The sequence below is a fragment of the Palaemon carinicauda genome, chromosome 2 (genome assembly GCF_036898095.1).
Source record: "Palaemon carinicauda isolate YSFRI2023 chromosome 2, ASM3689809v2, whole genome shotgun sequence".
Taxonomy (NCBI): domain Eukaryota; kingdom Metazoa; phylum Arthropoda; class Malacostraca; order Decapoda; family Palaemonidae; genus Palaemon; species Palaemon carinicauda.
Window position 1 is genome coordinate 131,242,661 of NC_090726.1, and position 19,536 is coordinate 131,262,196.

Sequence of the window (19,536 nt, forward strand, 5' to 3'; positions counted from 1 at the left end):
TATTGTTCTATAAATATTTTATTTTTCCTTGTTTCTTTTCCTCACTGGGCTATTTTCCCTGTTGGGGCCCTTGGGCTTATAGCATCCTGCTTTTCCAACTAGGGTTGTAGCTTAATAAGTAAGTAAGTAAGTAAGTAAGTAATAATAATAATAATAATAATAATAATAATAATAATAATAATAATGATGATGTAGTGTTAACGTTCAACTACACAAACATTTACTTTGGAAGCTGTAGCTCCATGACATGAATGAAATAATACATTTGACCAATGACGTGAAGATCCTAAGAAAACAGTGGATAGGCCCTTAAACAAATAGAAGGAAAATACTTATTGCATGATCTTGATGTCTACGCAAACTAGGAACAGATATTTATAGAAAATAAGACTTTTATATAAGGTACTCTAATACACAATCATAAATCTCTAAAAAAAATGTACAATTATCTAAAATGATTTAATCGTAACTTCCCGGGGGTAAACTCCAAGTAATCAATCTGTGTCATATATATATATATATATATATATATATATATATATATATATATATATATATATATATATATATATATATATATATATATATATATATTATTTTTTTTTTTTTGTAGTGATTACGTGGATTACCATCCTAACTACGACTCAATGGAGGCACAATACAAATACCTTGTCCCAAGAGTTCGTGGGTTGGTCTTCAGCGGAGACATTGATATGGCCTGTAACTTCCTCGGAGCAGAATGGTTCATTGAAGATTTGAATTTAGAGGCAAGTACCGAGTCTTTTTTCCCCTATCAGCGTGTTTGCTTGTGTAAGAAAACTATTTTCTTGATTGTTTTGTTTACAAAAATAGTGGAATTCTCTCTAAATCTCATTAACTATATCAGTTTCGACTTATTGCCATGTTGTGATGATCTCGGTGTTTTGATATTATGTTCATAGATAGTCTACTTTGTAAAATGAAAATAAAATCAAGAAATGAAATAAGAAAAAAATGTTGCCCATTCTAAATGCGTACTGGCCCCGTAAACTAGTCGGATTTCACCAATTATTATATCGCATCTAAAACTGGCAAATTGAACGAATTCATCAATTTTGATGAATCACAGATACATTGCCCTTAGCCCAGAAAAAGAAATCCTAATTCACATGTCATTTACTGATTTGTCTTATCCAGCTTTTGCCGCATAATTATCACTGCCGATTGATAAGCAAGTAAATAATTCGATGTTGTTAGTCAATGTAAAAAAAAAATGGAAATCACTCATGATATTTCCCCCAAATGGCAGTTACAGAATGATCGTTATGAAGATCATTAGTTAGCAAGTGAGACAAAAACAAGAATTCGATCCCATTGTTGCGTGGATGCCACTTTGAACAGCAGTGTCCGCAATTCAATAATTCATTGGACAAACACCGTTCTCTAATCAATAGTGATTCCTTTTCCTTTCAACAGGTTGTTGAAAAACGAAGAATGTGGTTCTACTCGGAAAATACAGCAGGAGGTTTCGTCAAAAGGTTCCAGAATCTGGACTTGTTAACAGTCCTTGGTGCTGGACACATGGTACCTGAAGACAAACCAGAAGCTGCACTCAAGCTAATAACTTCGTTCATCCAAGGTCGCGATTATTAGAAAAAAGAGCTGTCTTCGATATACATTATATATATTTACTCAGCGTGATGAACATGAATTACTGTATATTTACCCAAGGATCTAAAGGACTACTTTGTGTATACATCAGCAACGAGATAATACGGCCAAAGGAAATGTTTAATTTAAGCTTGAAATACGTCGAACCCCGTTGTTTTTACTTCAGACGAACAGGCTAAAGGAATAAAAAAAAAAAAATCTGTATATGCTCATGACTGAATAAATTGATTGACTGTAAAAGGAAAATGAACACTCGTATCTATATTTATTCCTGTGTAATACAAGGAGTTTTAGTATCTGGAGAAGCCACTGGTCTCTTTCCCTATACAAATCCACGAAGCCACTTGAAGAGCGAACACACCTGCCGTGTAGGGCAGAAAAGACCCAATCCTTTGCCTACTTCGCTGACCGTCATAGCCTTATCTTCAAACCTAATGACTTTATCATCTTTTCATCATAAGGAAATGAAAATTCTATATCAATAAAGAGATATATTTAAAATATTTTATCAATAAAACATACAAAAAAAAAAAGCACAAATATAAATTCATTCAAGGAACGAAGACGATAGAAATACTCGACTATGGTAGGGGTGGACAGAATCTTATCCTGTTAAACTGATACGAACAACAATTATCAGATTAATATGAGATTTGTAGATGCATTCATAAAAGGGGATTTAACTAGTGACCACTGAAATGAATCTGTCAATTCCTGATGCATTAAAGCAGAGGAGGGCAGAAGCTTATGCTACGAAACAGCTACAAGCAATGTTACCAATGGATTCAAGATTTTGCCAAGTCTCTGAGTGCATCCATATGCAGAACACGAACTAGGCATCCTTTAAGTAATAAAATAAGAGCTTATGTCCTTCCAAAACTATCATTCTATCTGAACTGAGCTACCAGTGAAATCTTCACTTTATTAAACTTTGTGAGCTACCGTGCTTTGGTAGGTCACGCCAGGCGAGTGAGCCTTTTGCCCTACACGCGGATCAGCTTCACAGATCCGGGAATACGGCGGATCCAGGTATTAAACCTTGTTGTAGTAGGAGTCAATGCCTTCGTAAGATATTTAATTTTATAACTGTAAAATTTGAAAGCCATCCAAGTGAGTAATAACTCTTACGGACTTTAAAACATTAGAATTATAAGTATAATCAAATGCGTTCTTAAGAATATTTTGCTACAGAGATCATAACAAAATTTCTCTTGGTTTCTGGTTCCTAACTGCTCATTCCGCAAAATAAGTTAGCGATCACTCCTATCTATTAATAAATAGGCGTAAAGCTTCTAAGCTTATACTCAGTATTGCAACTGACCTCTTTCCTGTGATCATAAACAAGTTTTAATCGGCCGGTTTGTATTAAAGTCAACACTTCTTGTTGGCACGGGCCTTTCCCTTGGTCTTAATGATAATCTCAAGTTTAAATTGTATCCCATTCTACCTTGAAATCAGTTGGAATGATACCTTGTTATCAGTTTTGGCAACCTCATGTAGTATTTCCAAAACTAATCTTTCAGATTCATTGTCAGATTTATGAAGGCTATGCTACCAGCTCTCTGCTAGGATTTTGCAGCATGTCCACTCTTATGTGTCCTAGTCTTTAGCCTTTTCTCATTTTTGGCGTGAAAATAAATGTTCTCTCTAACCTCCTCTACAAAGGAAGATTGGGTTCAGGTCCAGGCTTAGCCTTTGCAACGACGCCTCTAGTGATCTTGCGATATACTATTGTTAAGTGCTTTTCTTTCTTCTATGTTGCTTTGTCTCTTTCTCCACATATAGTGTATGATTTTTGGGCTCAAGCCATGTGGTCCTGATGGAAGTTCCTTAAAGTAGCTTCCTAAGGGATATATGTACTACAGTGATATTCCCAGAGAATTTTACCTTTAGGTATCCAGAATTCTAACTCCTGGCACGAATATCCTTAAATTTGCTATCAAGGATATCGCATAATATCAGAGGACGTATTCTTGACACGCCACATACCAATCTGCACCCTAATAGCGTTTACGCTTTGAGGGGGGTGTGGCAGAATAGAAGGGGAGCCGTATCAAGGTTACCCCCGTTCTCGTACTACTATTGAGTATGACAACAGCGCCATTTCCAACATAGCGGACATTTCTTATTTTGTAGCGATTTCGCTCGGTGGTATTCCCTGTTGATCTAACTTTTTCGATCGTTTTGCAAGGATTATAATTATGCTTTCTCCATCTTCTTCCACCTCTGGAACATTGAGTATCGAGTCTTTACAATGAGTATATTTTAGCTCCTGTTTCACAGTGAAATTAGAGTAATTTATTGTGCCTAGGAGCTAGGCGTGTTACTGGAGGCGCCATGGGCGCGGTCGTTCGTTAGGCATGTGTTATTTAGTTAGCAGAAAGACTTTCCGGTTTTTAATAGCATTAATTAGTTATTTAATTATATAGCTATTTAGGCAAATTATACTTGTAAAGATATTGATAATGTGCATAATTTCCTTTTCCATGTTGATCGTATAGTTAGAGTTTCGGTGAGTTAGGTAACCGAGATCTCGACTCGCCTAGGTAACCTAACCTAGGCGTTTTATTATACGTTCAGACATTTCCCCGGTTACCCTCGTGTCCTGTTTTTCAATTCAATTGGAGACTCATACCTTTTAGAATTATATGAAACATCATACGTCTCCTTGGAGATTTAAGGGTAATCTCTCTTTCCCTCTGTGTGTAGCTTCAGGCTGCAACCTTAGTGGTCGTGCCCTGAATTTTATTCAGACATGACTAGCCTAGGGTTTTTGTGTCTCTTCCCTTAACCACAGGTTGTGGTATACCAACAGGTTTTGGGATTCAGTCAGAATCTCAGAGTATTTAGTTTTATGTCAGCGACCTGCCGGCAGGGTGAATAGGTTGTAGGATACCATCATTCCCCTGCCGGCTAGGCTGCCGACATTGGAGGCTGCCGACATTGGAGGCTAGCCTCCCTAGCCGCAATTGAAGTATTGATAGGATACCATCTTCTCCTTGCGGTCTAGAAGACTAGTCCTGTGCTCGCAGTCCCCTAGGCTGAAGAATAGTATTCTTCTTTTGCCTAGGATAACGGCAGCACTCGAACTCTGTTTCTCCCTTGTTGAGAGGAGGCGGCAATGCCGCCGTCCCATTAACTGTATTGGCATTTTCTGGGTTGGGGAACTGAGTCGCTCCTATCACCTAAGATACTGCCGATACTGAAACAGAGTTTCTTTAAGGTGTGGTAGGACTGACAACTTTGCCAGTTCCTTCCACAACCAAACAGGACCTTGTTCCCTTCCCCTCTGCCCACTTTTTGATGGCCGAGCCATTGTCTTTCACTGGGCCGGTGTCCTGCAACCTTACCGTTGCTGGTGGGTTGCCGGAGCCGGCCAGACTCCCTCTCTACGCCTCTGTCTGGCTGCCGATAGCTATGTTAGCTGCAGGCAGTCATGATAATTGTCGGCGGCCATGTTCAATGTCAGTGACCATATGTCTTTCAACTGCCGGCGGCCATGATGGCTGCTGGTGGCAATGCATACTGCCGGTAGCCACATCATCTGTCGGCAACTATGGTCTCTGCCGGTGGCTGGCGATTGCCAGCAGCCAAGATGGCTGCCGTTGGCTGGCGGCTGCCGGCAACCATGATGGCTGTGAGTGGGAAGTCCCTTCTGTCCCCAAGGTTCTTCAGTTCTCCCTTGGACTGCTAGTCACAGGTCCTGTTGCCGGAGTACCGCCAGCCAGGCCGGCACAGATAGGTGCTGACTCAGACGGCAGTACGCCGACTGTACTGGTACTGCCGGAGGCTAGCCTGCTGGCAGTGTATCGGCAGCACCTTGCCGGCAATAGTACTGTAACTGGATGGAAGCCTGAATGGTACATTCTCCCCTTCCATTTTAACCTTCTTTCTGGAGAAAGGCAGTAAAATTAGACTTTTACATCCTTAATTAATGTATACATACACAGTAAGGAGTAGCCTTTACTCCATGCTATCTCTCTCTCTTCAGCTAGCATGCTGGATATGCCAGCAAGATCTAGCTATGCCGGCAACATGCCGGCTGAACTACAGTATATGTTAGTAGGTCGCCAGTATATCTGCAGCATATTCTATGCTGCAGATAGAACACTACCATATATATTATACTAGTAGTTATTTCCAATATATCTTGGGTATCCCTACACAGGTATTTGCTGAACCCAATCCCATATTGAATGAATATAATTTCTTCAATATTCTGATTAGAAATCAGTTTTTGGATTACCCTACAATATTAAATATCTTCAAGGCCGGGATGTTACACTCCTAACCCTTAAAGGGTAGAGCCTTTATCCTTGAGTCTCCCTGATCAGGAAACTCTATAATTTGATATTATAAGGAAGGCCCCCTGCAAATAGGTTGAGTGGGATACACAAATATATGTCTTTATTTTCCTAGTCCAGCTGGCATCATGCCAGCTGGACCACGCTGTCAAATGCTTGCTACAAAGGCAGCATATTGGCTGAACTGCAATATATAATTGTACAGTAGCCAGTAATTTGCAATATACTGCAAATAGAAAACTACAGTACCATTATACAGTAGTAATTTCTAACATAGCTTGGGTACACTTGTGCGAGCTTCTGCTGGTACCGCTCCTATATTGAAATAAAAGCATTTCTTCAATATTCTGATTGAGAATCAGTCATCCTAACCCCACAGTATTAAGAATAAAAAGGGACAGTGAAGTAGTACTTCTCTACCCATAGGGGTAAGAGCCCTTTTAGTTGGAGTTCCTTGATAGAGGAATCTCCATATAGTTAATACCGAGGGGAGGTAACAGCATTTGCTTGCAGAGGGTACACAAGTATGTGTCCCCTATTATCCCTTTATAGCGTACTATCCTAAGCTATTCTGAAGATGACCTTTGCATATTGATTATAAGGGAGATAATCCTTTATATACTCATTCTGTTTTCCTTTCTTTACAGGAGGAACATCAGATAACTTGTGCTGCAGCCTTCTGCAAGGCCAAGAGTAAGTATTTTTACGGTCATAATACTTGCAGGTGTCATGCCCCCTGCAATATTATTTCCGGATCCCTACATTATTGGAACCCGCAGGTTTGCAATATATGTCGGACCTTAATGTCCGAAGGTTTCGAGAATCCCAAGTCTACAGAGACTAGGGATACAGCTCAATACAAATTACGCAACTGGGTGAGAGGCTTCCAAAAAATCTCTCCGGGACCTTACCTACCTAATGATAGGATGCGTAAGCTACTATTCCCAAAGGCAAGTAAGGAAATAGTGATGCCTCAGGCGCCAATTACATCCCCTGGCGGCCAGATAGCCTTTGGGAAAGAGGGCAGGAAGTTCCTCGGGGTAGAAGAGGAAAATGTCGTGTCGGAATGCCTCCGCCTATGCCGGCTCTAGAGCCATCGACGTTGACATCTTCGTCTTCTACCCGCCTATTAGATAGAATGGAACAATTATGTATCTAAGTGAATAATCTAATAGGGAGCTTTCGTAAACAAAATGAAAAGCAGGAAGTAAAAGGCAAGATAGAGCCTCGCAAAGCTTCTCTTGTCGCTTCCCAAGGGTCATAAACGACCCATGGATCAAGACCTACCGACATGCTCCAGAACCAATCCCTGGAGGTTTGCGGAGCGGATGCCGATTTTAAATGGCAAACTCTACATCTCGGAGAAGATGGGTTCTGTTCCTTTGGACAAAATCCAATTTTGGCCAAGCTTTGATGCTTTCCCTAATTGTTTTGTTCGACTTAGGTATGAAACAAAGTCAAGAAAAGGAATGGAAACGAAGGAGGTCATGATTCTCGACCATGATAAGGCACAGGCTATCATGTCAAGAAGCCTGAAAAAGGCAGGTTACTCGGAGTTGAAGGTATTCTCTCTAAATAATAGGCACCCTTCCTTTCTTGCTCCTGCTTCAATCTCATTCCCCTTTATGGGGAAGGCATTTACATCTGTTGCCAAGGCAGTGGAGGCCGGTAGACCATGTCCTGCACTCGAGGAGTGCAAGCCTCTGAGCCTTTCCCAGACAGGAAAAGGACTGGAAGGAAGTCCATTTAACTTTCTCAGTAGGAAGATTAGATGCGGATGTCACCAGTCGACAATTTAACGAACGGCTCCCTAAACTATCTGAGTTTCTCTTGTATAATGAACAAGAGACAAGGGAAAGACTTGCAGCCTCCCTTTCTCTACAAAACTACATAGAGTTGTGTTCAACCTATCAAAATACCCCAGTCATGCTCATGGTCCTAGCCAAAATGCATATGGCTACCTTAGTGAAGGACCTTTACACCTTTGTGAAGGCTAGGAGAGCATGTAGAGAGTTTGTGTTCGCTGCTGCAACAGTGAAACCCGAAACAAGGAAGCTAATATCTTCCAACATCTGGGGTAAAGACCTCTTCCTAGACGAGGTATCTAGGAAAGTGATTAAGAGCGCCACCATGGAGAACATAAGTCTTTTCCATAAGTGTGGCATCCTTTCAAAGAGAAAATCTTCCATGGTTGTGGGTCCCCAACCTAAAAAGAAGACGGGAAAGGCTGGAAATATCCAGGCTGTTCAACAACATTCCACAGTCACAGTGACCACGGCGCCACAGGCAAATGGTCAAGAGTTAAAACCTACTGATCATTCGAGACATGAAGATGCTTCTGGTAGGAGGGAGGTTCCTTCAGGATCGTCGGACCTTCGATCCTTGGGTCCAAGGCCTAATCAAGATGGGACTATGATGGGGAACAGAAAGGTCTCCACCCTCATTTCCTTACCTTCTCCTATAATCCAAAACCCTCCTGGAAGAGTATACCTGAGAGCTCTAGAGCATACAGGTGGTAAGGAAACTATAGTCCATCGAGTTCCAGGGAAGGCTGTTTTGTGTTCACGAGAAGGACTCAGGAAATCTCAGAGTCATTCTAAACTTGTCACCACTCAACAAGTTCATATAAAACAGCAAGTTCAGAATGTTAATCCTTCTGAGCATATGGACCTTGTTTCAAAAAGGGGTGTTTGTAGTCTTGTCAGACCTGAAAGATGTCCCGTGACAACTTCCAGTCAATCACCTCCTCCCCTCCTATCTAGAATTCAAGTTACAGATAGTAACGTACATCCTAGGAAAGATACGTGCCGGACTAGACAGTCCTAAATATCTTCATAGGATTGGTAGACTTAGCCACATAAAAACCAAGCCTAGAAATGGTTCAGGCAACAATATACCTGGACGAGAGGCTGGGGTGGGCAGCACCCAAAGTAGCTGGTCTATGTGCATCCAAGGAAATGACCCGGTTCCCGGGACATCACGGATGCAAGATAAGCTTCTAGAAGTCTCGATTCTCTCCGGCTCAAAGGTTTCAATGGCTGAAAAACCATTAAGGCCTGTGGTCAAACCAACTCTCCTTTCCCTTGGGAATATAAAAGGAGATCGCAAGGTCGGTCAAGAGACTCAGATAATCAGTCAGATTTCTAAGACGCTAACAGGGAAAAGCTCTGAACTCTCCCCAGTTCGCAATAGTGACAGACCTAGTGCTAAGAGCACAGCGGAAAGATGCGTCAAGAGCCTGGAGAAAATACGCATCAAACGCTTGAAGAGATCTAAAAAGACCGATATCGGTCCCTCGTTAATCGCTTCTCTAACAAAAGTCAAAGCCCGAAAGTCCCATGACTATGCTGGTCCTGTCATGAGTGGGGAAGCTCTCTCCACACAGATCAGACTTCCTACGACTGATCTGAGATGTCGCAATTGATAATGCTAAAGAGCGCCTCATACAATTTAGGTGAAGTTACCCATCCCTTTCTTAAAGGGATGGCACCTGTCAGCAGTTCATATACAATTGATCCACAATGTGACAGTGGATGCTCTATTTCAGTTTAAGACAATAGAGTTGGAATGGTCCATGGACGCAGACCTATTCCCTCCCAGATGGAACAAGTCCCGGAATTGCAGGTCGACCTCTTCATCACGAGCGTCTTCAAGAAACTACCTCGATATGTAGCCCCATACGAGGATCCTCTAGTGGAGTTTATAGACAGCATGTCTCCAGTATGGAAGGGATGGACTCAGGTATTCCTATTCATCCCATCCAATCACCTGCTGAAGGTCCTCAACAGGCTCAGATTCTTTCAAGGGGGAGTAGCTCTATTGGCTCCCAAGTAGCCAAAGAGCAATCTGTCCTCCTTAATGAAGGAACTGAAGCTGAGGCTGGCCCTAGTTCTGAACCTAGGTCTATTTCAGAAGGTTCAGAAATTAATTGCCTTTGTTTTATCATGGAAAACCCGAACCCTTCATTTCATGATTTTCTTGCCCTAGCAGTTAGGAAAAGATTTGGGATCTCAGAAGGCAATATAGAATTCTTAGAAGAATACAAGTCTAAGTCAACTAGAAGACAATATGAGTCTTCTTGGAAAAAGTGGATTGCGTTCGTGAAAGCAAAAGGACTGAAAGAAATTTCAATGAACTTCTGTCCGTCCTTCTTTGTCCACCTTCATAATCAAGGTCTGGTGGCTAACACGATTACTACGTGCAAGTCAGCCTTGACTAGACCTCTTCTATATGCCTTTCAAGTGGATCTGGCGAATGAAATCTTTAATAAGATTCCAAAGGCATATGCAAAGCCTGCAGCACCACCAAAGCCCATCTCTTGGGCTTTGGACAAGGTCCTACATTATGCCTCATTGGTGAACAATGAAGATTGTTCCCTTAAAGATCTAACCCAAAAGGTTATCTTTCTGTTTGCTATAGCCTCCAGGGCTAGAGTTAGGGAAATAGTGGCCCTATCTAGAGATGAGGGCCAAATTCAGTTCACAGAAGCAGGAGAACTGAATCTTTTCCCTGATCCAACCTTTCTTGCTAAGAACGAGCTTCCCACTAAGAGGTGGGGTCCCTGGAGAATCTGCCCTCTGAAGGAAGATGTCTCTCTATGTCCTGTAGAGTGTCTAAAGGTCTATCTTCGTAGAACTTCAGACTTCAGGGGAGGACAGCTCTTTAAAGGAGAAACCTCTGGATCAAACTTATCCCTGAAACAACTGAGGGCGAAGCTCACCTACTTTATTCGAAGAGCGGATCCTGACAGTACTCCCGCAGGTCATGATCTGAGAAAAATTGCTTCATCACTGAACTTTTTTCAGTATATGGACTTTGAGCGATTTCGCTCATATACTGGATGGAAATCATCCAAAGTGTTCTACAAACACTATGCTAAGCAGGTCCATGAACTGAAGCATTATATGGTGGCGGCAGGTAGTGTTTTAAAACCTGCCGTTTAATTCTGCAATGAACAGCTAATTGACTGGGACTGTCAATTAAAGGGAGAGGGGGTCATCAATTTTAGGGTGACCTCCTTTAAATGAGTGTTACCATGGTGACACTAATTCTGTTCAAAATCCCAGGTGTGGAATTATACAGATAGCCCTAGTGCCGTTTGTACGTAGTACACAGTGTCGATGGAATGTAACCATTACAGAGATCATGAAAAGAAATTTTATTATAAAAATTTTTCTTCAATCTGAGAGTGGCACTCACCAGTTCTTTTCCTTTCAAGAAAGAGATATAGTCTCTGTATTTGTTACGTGTATAATTCCATTGTCATGCTACATTCGTTTTACTGGTTAACTCATTTAGTCATTTATTAGGAATAAATGTCCATTAGAATGTATTACGTCCGAATTCGCCCGACAATTGCATGTATAAAATGCCAGAGTTCTTTGACTTACTAATGTAAGTATTCTTCATATAGTCGTATGCTCACAAACAATAGATATAGGAGACACTGATATTGATTCGTCAATATATACAAACTATGAGACTGTTTGTATATTCAGTGTATACTTATGTTTGTTCATACAATATATGCTAACCTTGAGACCCCTTTTCTATTGTCTAGAATGACTCTTCCCTTTAAGGGGCAGGAAGCACTAACATCGTTTATGATTAGTGATGATGATGGATAACGGTGACGTCATTTGTCTCAATTGGTCCACATGACCATAGAAATGTTGTCTCAAGGTTAAGGCACTGATGAAAATCCACAGATACACTAATACTCGGGTATGCTTCCATCAGGACGACATGGCTTAAGCCCAAAAAACGGATTTTGAAGCGAAGCGAAAAATCTATTTTTGGGTGAGATGGCCATGTCGTCCTGATGGACCCACCCATCTTTTCTAAAAAGAAAAGATCTTCACAGTATCCCTCCCAAAGTACTGTATCTGTAGCACCATGCTCAATGCTACAAGGAATGTCCGCCATCTTGGAAATGGCGCTGTTATCATACTCAATAGTAGTACGAGAACGGGGGTAACCTTGATACGGCTCCCCTTCTATTCTGCCACATCCCCTTCGAAGCATAAACGCTATTAGGGGTGCAGATTGCTATGTGGCGTGTCAAGAATACGTCCTCTGATATTATGCGATATCCTTGATAGAAAATTTAGGGATATTCGCGCCAGGAGTTAGAATTCTGGATACCTAAAGGTAAAATTCTCTGGGAATATCACTGTGGTACATATATCCCTTAGGAAGCTACTTTAAGGAACTTCCATCAGGACGACATGGCCATCTCACCCAAACATAGATTTTTCGCTTAGCTTCAAAATCCATTTTCTCTTCTATTCAATATTTCTTTCGAGGAAGAAAAATTATCCAATAATTTTCTTCAAGTCTTCTTATGGCTGTTGTAACTTAATTGATTGGTTTCTTTATTTTCAATATTCCTGTCAGAATAAAAAGAAATGGGCTAAATCTTCATCCATATTTTCACAAGAATTACAGTTTACACTTCCCCTTAAAGCAAGCCATTCACGATCAGTAATTACTGAAGGAATTCCTTCAAACTTGGTAAAAATGATCGTGAATGGGGTTGTTTGAGGCCTGTCAGTACAACTGTCAGTTACACTGATGAGAATCAAACTCTGCTTGATTTTGGAGTCGGGGCTAACGCGCACTGAAGGGAACATTGACCGTGAATGGCTACCAGTCAGTTAAGTTATCAGTGTGAACCGCATGGCCAGAGTGTGAGGAATGTTGGCACAGAGATTTGAGTGAGGTTTAAGTAGTTAAGATGCCGGAAGATAGAGAATTTTGGGGCGATTTTTTTTCAGTTATACAAAGAACAGTCATGCCTTTGGCAAATTAAGTCAAAACATTATCTGAATAGATATAAAAAAACGAAGCGTACGGAAAATTAGCAGAAAAACTTAAAGAAAAGTATCTTGATGCAACCACAGACTTAGTTAAGAAAAAAAATCAACATCTACAGGAGTAATTTCAGGAAAGAAGCAAAAAAAGTCGAAGATTCTATGTGGTCTGGAACTGGGGCAGATGATGTGTATACGCCAACTTGGACTTACTATGAAGATATAATGTTTTTAAAGGATCAAGAAGCTATTAGAACATCCACCTCGAATTTACAAGCACACGAGGTAAGAAACACATTATTTGTTATTTATTTATTAAACAAACAACAGTTACATTTTCAAAAATACAGATGGCTCACAATATAAAAAAGTTTATTAATAGAGGTAATTTGGCCCCATATAGTAAGTCATAGCTGACTTCTTGGTCTTTCTGAAAACATGAGAAAATGCAGTTTTTTACAGTGCTTAATAATTCTTAGCAATCATATGTTCTTGAAAACATAATGCTCCTTCATTGCAAAAAAAGTTTCTAAATATTTCCCTTGAATGCAGGCTAGCTTGTGATGCATGTCTATCGTAACCTGCATCTAAGCCTACAAGAGAGACTACATCATCATCATGTTCAACATTTAAATCTGTTTAGTCGTCTTTCTCACTGCTACGCAAAAAAAAAAAAAAAAAAAAAAATGTGCAGAAATCCTAAACCTAGATGTCAAAATGCCAAATGCAATTTCTACGACGTTTCGAGCACGAGATAGTCTATATTTGAATATTTTTCTTTCGTGATTCAACTCTCTTGCGCTGAAAGGTTTTAATAAATCATTTCTAAGCCCAAATGCCTCATCTCCTATGAAAACAAAAGGTAATTCATATGCTGAATTATTGCAAACACGAGGAGAAGGAATATTCAGATTATTGTTTACAAGCTTACTATAGAACATAGTTTCCTTCAGCACTCCACCGTCAGAAATTCTGCCATTTATCCCAAAATCACACATCACAAATTCGTAATTTACATCAACAATAGCCATAAACACCATGCTATCAAAACCATTATAATTCCTGAAATATGCTCCATCTTTGGATTTAGCTGTAATCTTGATGTGTTTACCGTCAACAGCTCCCAAACAATTTGGAAACTGCCATTTGGTGTCAAATTTTCAGCGATCTTGAGCCATTCATCCTGTGTTGTAGGGAACTGGAAAGAAAAAGCTACAATAGAATATTTTCCATAAATGTTATATAATATGATATAATGATATTATGTGATACAATAATGTGCTATATATAATTTTTGGCAGGCTTGTGATATTAGTGGAGAGGAAGTCGTATGAATCAATAAAATTGGTAAGTGATGCATCAACAAGCAATGACACAACTCCCACACCTCAACCAACATCTACCATCAAGAAAAGGAAGAAGCAAACTCCTACAACCGCGATAGAACAACTAGTCACGGTGATAGGCGAACGAATTCATAATACACCGGCAGAGGACCAGCATGATCATTTTGGAAAGAGTTTGGCTGCTAAACTGAGAAATATTCCCAGCACGCAAAGGATCTATGCTGAAAAGTTAGTAAATGATGTAATGTTTGCTGCGGAACTAGGTCACCTTAGTACTGCAAGTGTTTTCAATGCAAATCACTTTGTAATGCCTACAATAGTCGAGCCTAGCATGTCAATCCTAAATCCCGAAGATCAAACTTCACATAGCTTAGCAGGATATTTTTCAAACTTTACTAGTATTTGAATATAGTCATGTTGCAATATTTCAGGATATTTTTCAAACTTTACTAGTCTTTGAATATAGTCATGTTGTAATATTTATAGAAAAAAAAATCAAAAGTATATTTCCCCAAGTTCATGATAATATTTACTGTTTCTTTTTAATTTACATTTTCCTTAATTTTATTCATACAATGAAATGGATATAGAAGCTAAATGTTTATTTCTTTAAGTTCATAATAATGTTTATCAATATTTTTTTTTTCAACTGCAGTGTTCTTTACATTTATTCATATCATAAATGGATACAAAAAGTACAGCTTTATTTTCTTACTTTCAAGTAACTTATCATTGTTGCTCAAACTTTTTTCTTGATTGTAATAATAAAATGGAAATAGAAGTTACAAGTTTGTTTGCTTACTTTCATATAATCCTCCATTAACGTGTTAATAATGGCACTGCATGTCTTTGGAATAATTTTGCCAAGCAATTGTGGTGATATCCTTGTATGGAACTTTAAATCTTCTTGTATATTTTGAGCAATTTCTCATCTGCGACTTATTTTGCTAGTAGATTCATTTCTTCTATTATGTCTATTTCCTCGACTATTGTAGCGTATTCCTTTGAACTAATTTCCCCCCTCCTGAAGTATTTTACTTCATCCTATCTTCCTTTAAAAAACCTTTTGTTCTGATCTATCTTTTATTCTAGTTCGATGGTGAACAGATTATAATTTGAGAAATCAAAAATAGATTTTTCGTCACCTACAATGATTTCCCTAAAGTTTTTTACACATCCTCATTTACTAGTACAAAATCTATTACACTTACTGTTTTGTTGGGTTCTTTCCGAAGTGTGGACTCCTTTACATATCTTAAACTCTACTTAATAAGATTACCTCTAACGGTTCATGCAATCTAAAATCATTTCGCAATTACTATTCAAATTTTGGTAGCCTAAAGATCCTACATGCCAGTTAAATTCCCCTAACATCATTAATCCTTCTTTCATTAGGTTTCTCACAATTTTTCCCACGCTTTATCATTATTTTTGTCTTCGGTATTTTCTGGTGAAAAAATAAACGAACAATAATTCAAAGGAATGATTGTCAGCATTGTATTTATCATTCATTATATCTTTACTTTTAGTTTCTACCTTTTCTATTTTTATGCTATCACCATTTCTATATAAGGCCATTATATAGTTTTCGGGTTAAAACTATATACTCTTGTAATAATTTCAGTCAGTAAATCCAGGTAGTACTGTTTGTTAGGGAATCAAATATGGAAAGCACCTGATCTTCATTAAGAAGAATGAGTCCATAGAGTTCAATGAACGTATTCAGAGCCTCGTGTTTCTTAACCAATCGAGTTTCACAAGGACTTTTCAAATGTCCCTGGTTTCTTTGTCAGCCATTTTATATTTGACTGTCGCTTCAAATAACATTTTTCTTTTGTGACTTGCATTGATATATGAAACTGTGACGAACAGTCCTACACATGTCACGCTTGTATCTGAGATGAACTTACGAGAGCCAGATTTAGTGACTGTGAAGCACAGTGTGTGTACTGTGCTCTAGGATTTTTCCTTAAGATAATAGAAGCTGCTCCTTTAACAGTTGACCTCAGTGCGCTGGTTTCTCCATATCCTTGCCCAACACAGTTATGAATTTACTCTCATTAAGAGCTGAAAAAAATAGATTCACTAATTACCTTTCCTTAGACTTTTGGCTCAAGAACTTTTCCTTGTTGCAAAGAAAAACAAAGTTCAAAGGAGTCGTGGCAGATATCTTTGAAACAAAAAACATATTAACTTCCCAAATTTTCACACCATTTATGCATCTCAGACAGATACACAGTTGATCTAACTCACAGATGTCTTATGTTTCATCTGCCAGCACTGAACCATTTATAGTGGAGCTAATAATGCATGCTTTCAGTTTGAATGTTAGGACTTGTATAAATTTACTTTCTAGAGTCCTTTTGCATATTGGATTTTAGGTTTTCATCTCCACAGTACATCAACAGTCTCAGGATTGCTTTGGGATTGCCTTTGTTACAAATTACACTGACTTTGATGTCACCTGAATCTCGATGGCTACGAAGAAGCTGGTTTTGTTGAGCACATACTATAATTAATGATACCTACTGTAAGTGTTTTTCCGTTTTGGTTTATGTATGAAGAATAGTGATTCTACTTAATATATTTTATTATATTTTCCTGCAAATCATAGACTACAGAGACTTTAGGAATCCATCACTTTCCTCAATAGGTATGTGCTCTTTCAAGTAGCAAGCTCGTTTGCACAAGTCCTGGTGTAATATCAGCTCCTACCTTCTCAAGATTCCATTTAATGACTTAAGTATGGTCCTTAATGCTCCTATTATTATTGTCACTACTTCTATTTGCATATTCTAAAGCATTCTCAATTCAATTCGTAAGTTTTGTTATATTTCTATATTTTCTCTCCACTAACCTTCCACTGTTGAGTCCTACGGTACTGTGGATATTTTTCATTGTCTTGTTGACCAGAGTAACGCCTGGTCGATGTGCTTGTATCACCCATTATTATTATTATTATTATTATTATTATTATTATTATTATTATTATTATTATTATTATTATTATTATCAGTGATCATGCGACTTTTCATTCATTCTAGTATGAATATTACCAAATATTTCTTTTAATCATTTGGTTTAAAAGAAAAACTAAACGGTATCATTATTGTATTGCATAACCTATTTTTGTACCAACCGCTCATCAATAATGCATAGCATCAATTAATTACCCAAGTCACTAAGCCCAAAGGTGGAGGGCACTTCCCCCTTTGCATCCCCACCCCTTGTTTATGCTCCTGACTATTGCACAAGGACACTTTCTGCACTACAGGAACTACGAGATTTGTTTGGCGTATACATATTTAGGTATATAAAGCGCCACAAAACATATTCCTAATTAACTCTCATATCCCCATTGCCGAAACACTTAGAAAATAAGAAAGTCTTCAGTTTCTTTTTCAAAGCCTTAATATCTTCAGTATTTTGGATATCTAGTGGGAGCTTGTTATATAATCTTGGGGCTGCATATTTGAAAGCTATGGAATCTAGAACCTACAATAGATATACATCTTGACTCTAATCATTTTAAACCATCTGTAACTATTCTCGTATCTACACGATTTGTTGGCTGTATGTATGTATCGATTCTCTTAGATATTTTGGACGTTCAGTTCTGATAACTTGATGGCTGGCTTATTGTAGATATCTTAATCTCTATTCTATCTTTCATGGGCAGCCAGCATAATTCAATTAGTATAGGAGTAATCCTTCATCGGTGGTACATCTTTTATCAGTCTTGCTCCTCTGGTTATTATGTTTTAAAATTTCTTAAGTTGCACTTTAGGTAGATTGTAATAAATGGAGTTGGGCCTACAGCAGTCAATCCTGGTAATAACACAGTTTGTCACAAATTTCTTTACGGAATACATTATTCATCTAAATATTTATTCACAGAAGCAATGTTTCTAATATGATATCCAGCAACTCTTACTCCATTATTTATTTGAGCACTGGGTATCAAATTACAGTCAATTGATACCCCTAGGTCACGAATTCTACTAGAAGCCAGGACGGGGATGTTGTTATTAATATCCATTTGGAAGTTTCTAAAGTTATCTTTCTTTCGTTCCACTATAAACGCACTTCTATTTCCATCTAATTTTAATTGTTTAGCTGCCATCCATTCCCTAACACTATATTCGCCGCAGAGATTCCGGGAAAAATAAGCTCCACCCCCGGACTATGCCATAACCAATCACGTTGTCTCCTGAGTGCGTTAACAGCGGTCACAACAAATCCCCTTAATAGAGAATATAAGTTAGCTTAATTGACATTTGTAAGAGGATGTATTGTGATCGCTGCTAATATGGGAGACAACGGGATTTGCTATGACATCATCAGGAGCTGTGGCTTACTTCCCCCGAATCTTTACTGGGACTTTAATAAGAAGTTTCAGCCGTATCATCAATGTCATTTATCAAGAAGTAAAATTATGCATCATCTGAAAATAGTTTAAACTTCACTTTATGTGTTTGTACTACTTTTGATAGACTTATAGCATAGATACGAAATAAGACTAGGGCTAGCACACTCCCCTTGGGTACCCCTCTGTTTAATAGATCATGTGATGTAGGAAAGTTTCCATTTTGAACACAAAGTTCCTGTCAAACCAGTAGACTTTTGGATACTCAAAGGCTTGATCTTCAATACCAATGGACCGTAAATCCTCACATAGCAATCGAGTAACATTTATCAAAATTATTAATATCAATATTAGCTCCACCAAGGAGGTTATAAAATCGAGTCGGTTTATTTATTTATTTTTTTATTTGTCTGTGTATCTGTAGACAGGATTACGTCGAAACTACTCAATAAATTTTGACGAAATTTCCACCACAGATAGATCTTAAGTCTTCGACGACCCCATAAAATTTGGAGATGATCTGAATTTAGATCCAGATTTTAGAGCCGGATCCAGATCCGGATTCTATATCCGCATTTGCATTTTTCCCACTTTTAAAGACTACGTCAAAACAAGTTGACGTATTTTGACGAAATTTCCACCACAGATAGATATTAGGCCATGGACGACTCCATTAACTTTTAGAGATGATCCAGCACAGGATCCAGACTCTAGTTACCTCCACCAAGGAGGTTATGCGATCGAGTCAGTTTATTTATTTGTCTGTCTGTTTGTCTGTGGACAGGATTACATCAGAACTACTCAACTGATTTTGACGAAATTTTCACCTCAGATAGACCTTAGGTCATGGACGACTCCATAAGTTTTTGGAGATGATCTGGATGCGGATTCTAGATCCAGATTTGCATTTTTCGCCATTTTAAAGATAACGTCTAAACTACTCGTCGGATTTTGACTAAATTTTCACCACAGATAGATCTTAGGTCAGGAATGACCCCATTAAATTTTGGAGATGATCCGGTTTGCATTTTTTCCTCTTTTTAAGATAACGTCAAAAC

The 19,536-nt window shown here is 38.7% G+C and overlaps 1 protein-coding gene across 1 annotated transcript in view; it reads left to right on the plus strand.

Annotated features, from left to right (window-relative positions):
- Window positions 1-1,875, plus strand: part of LOC137621493 (lysosomal protective protein-like) — a 10,293-nt gene extending 8,418 nt beyond the window's left edge. Inside the window, exons 9-10 of the mRNA XM_068351837.1 lie at window positions 614-767; window positions 1,456-1,875. Coding sequence (XP_068207938.1) covers window positions 614-767; window positions 1,456-1,632 — 331 coding nt within the window. The 3' untranslated portion in view covers window positions 1,633-1,875. The remainder of the gene's footprint in view (window positions 1-613; window positions 768-1,455) is intronic.
- The last annotated feature ends 17,661 nt before the right edge of the window (window positions 1,876-19,536 follow it).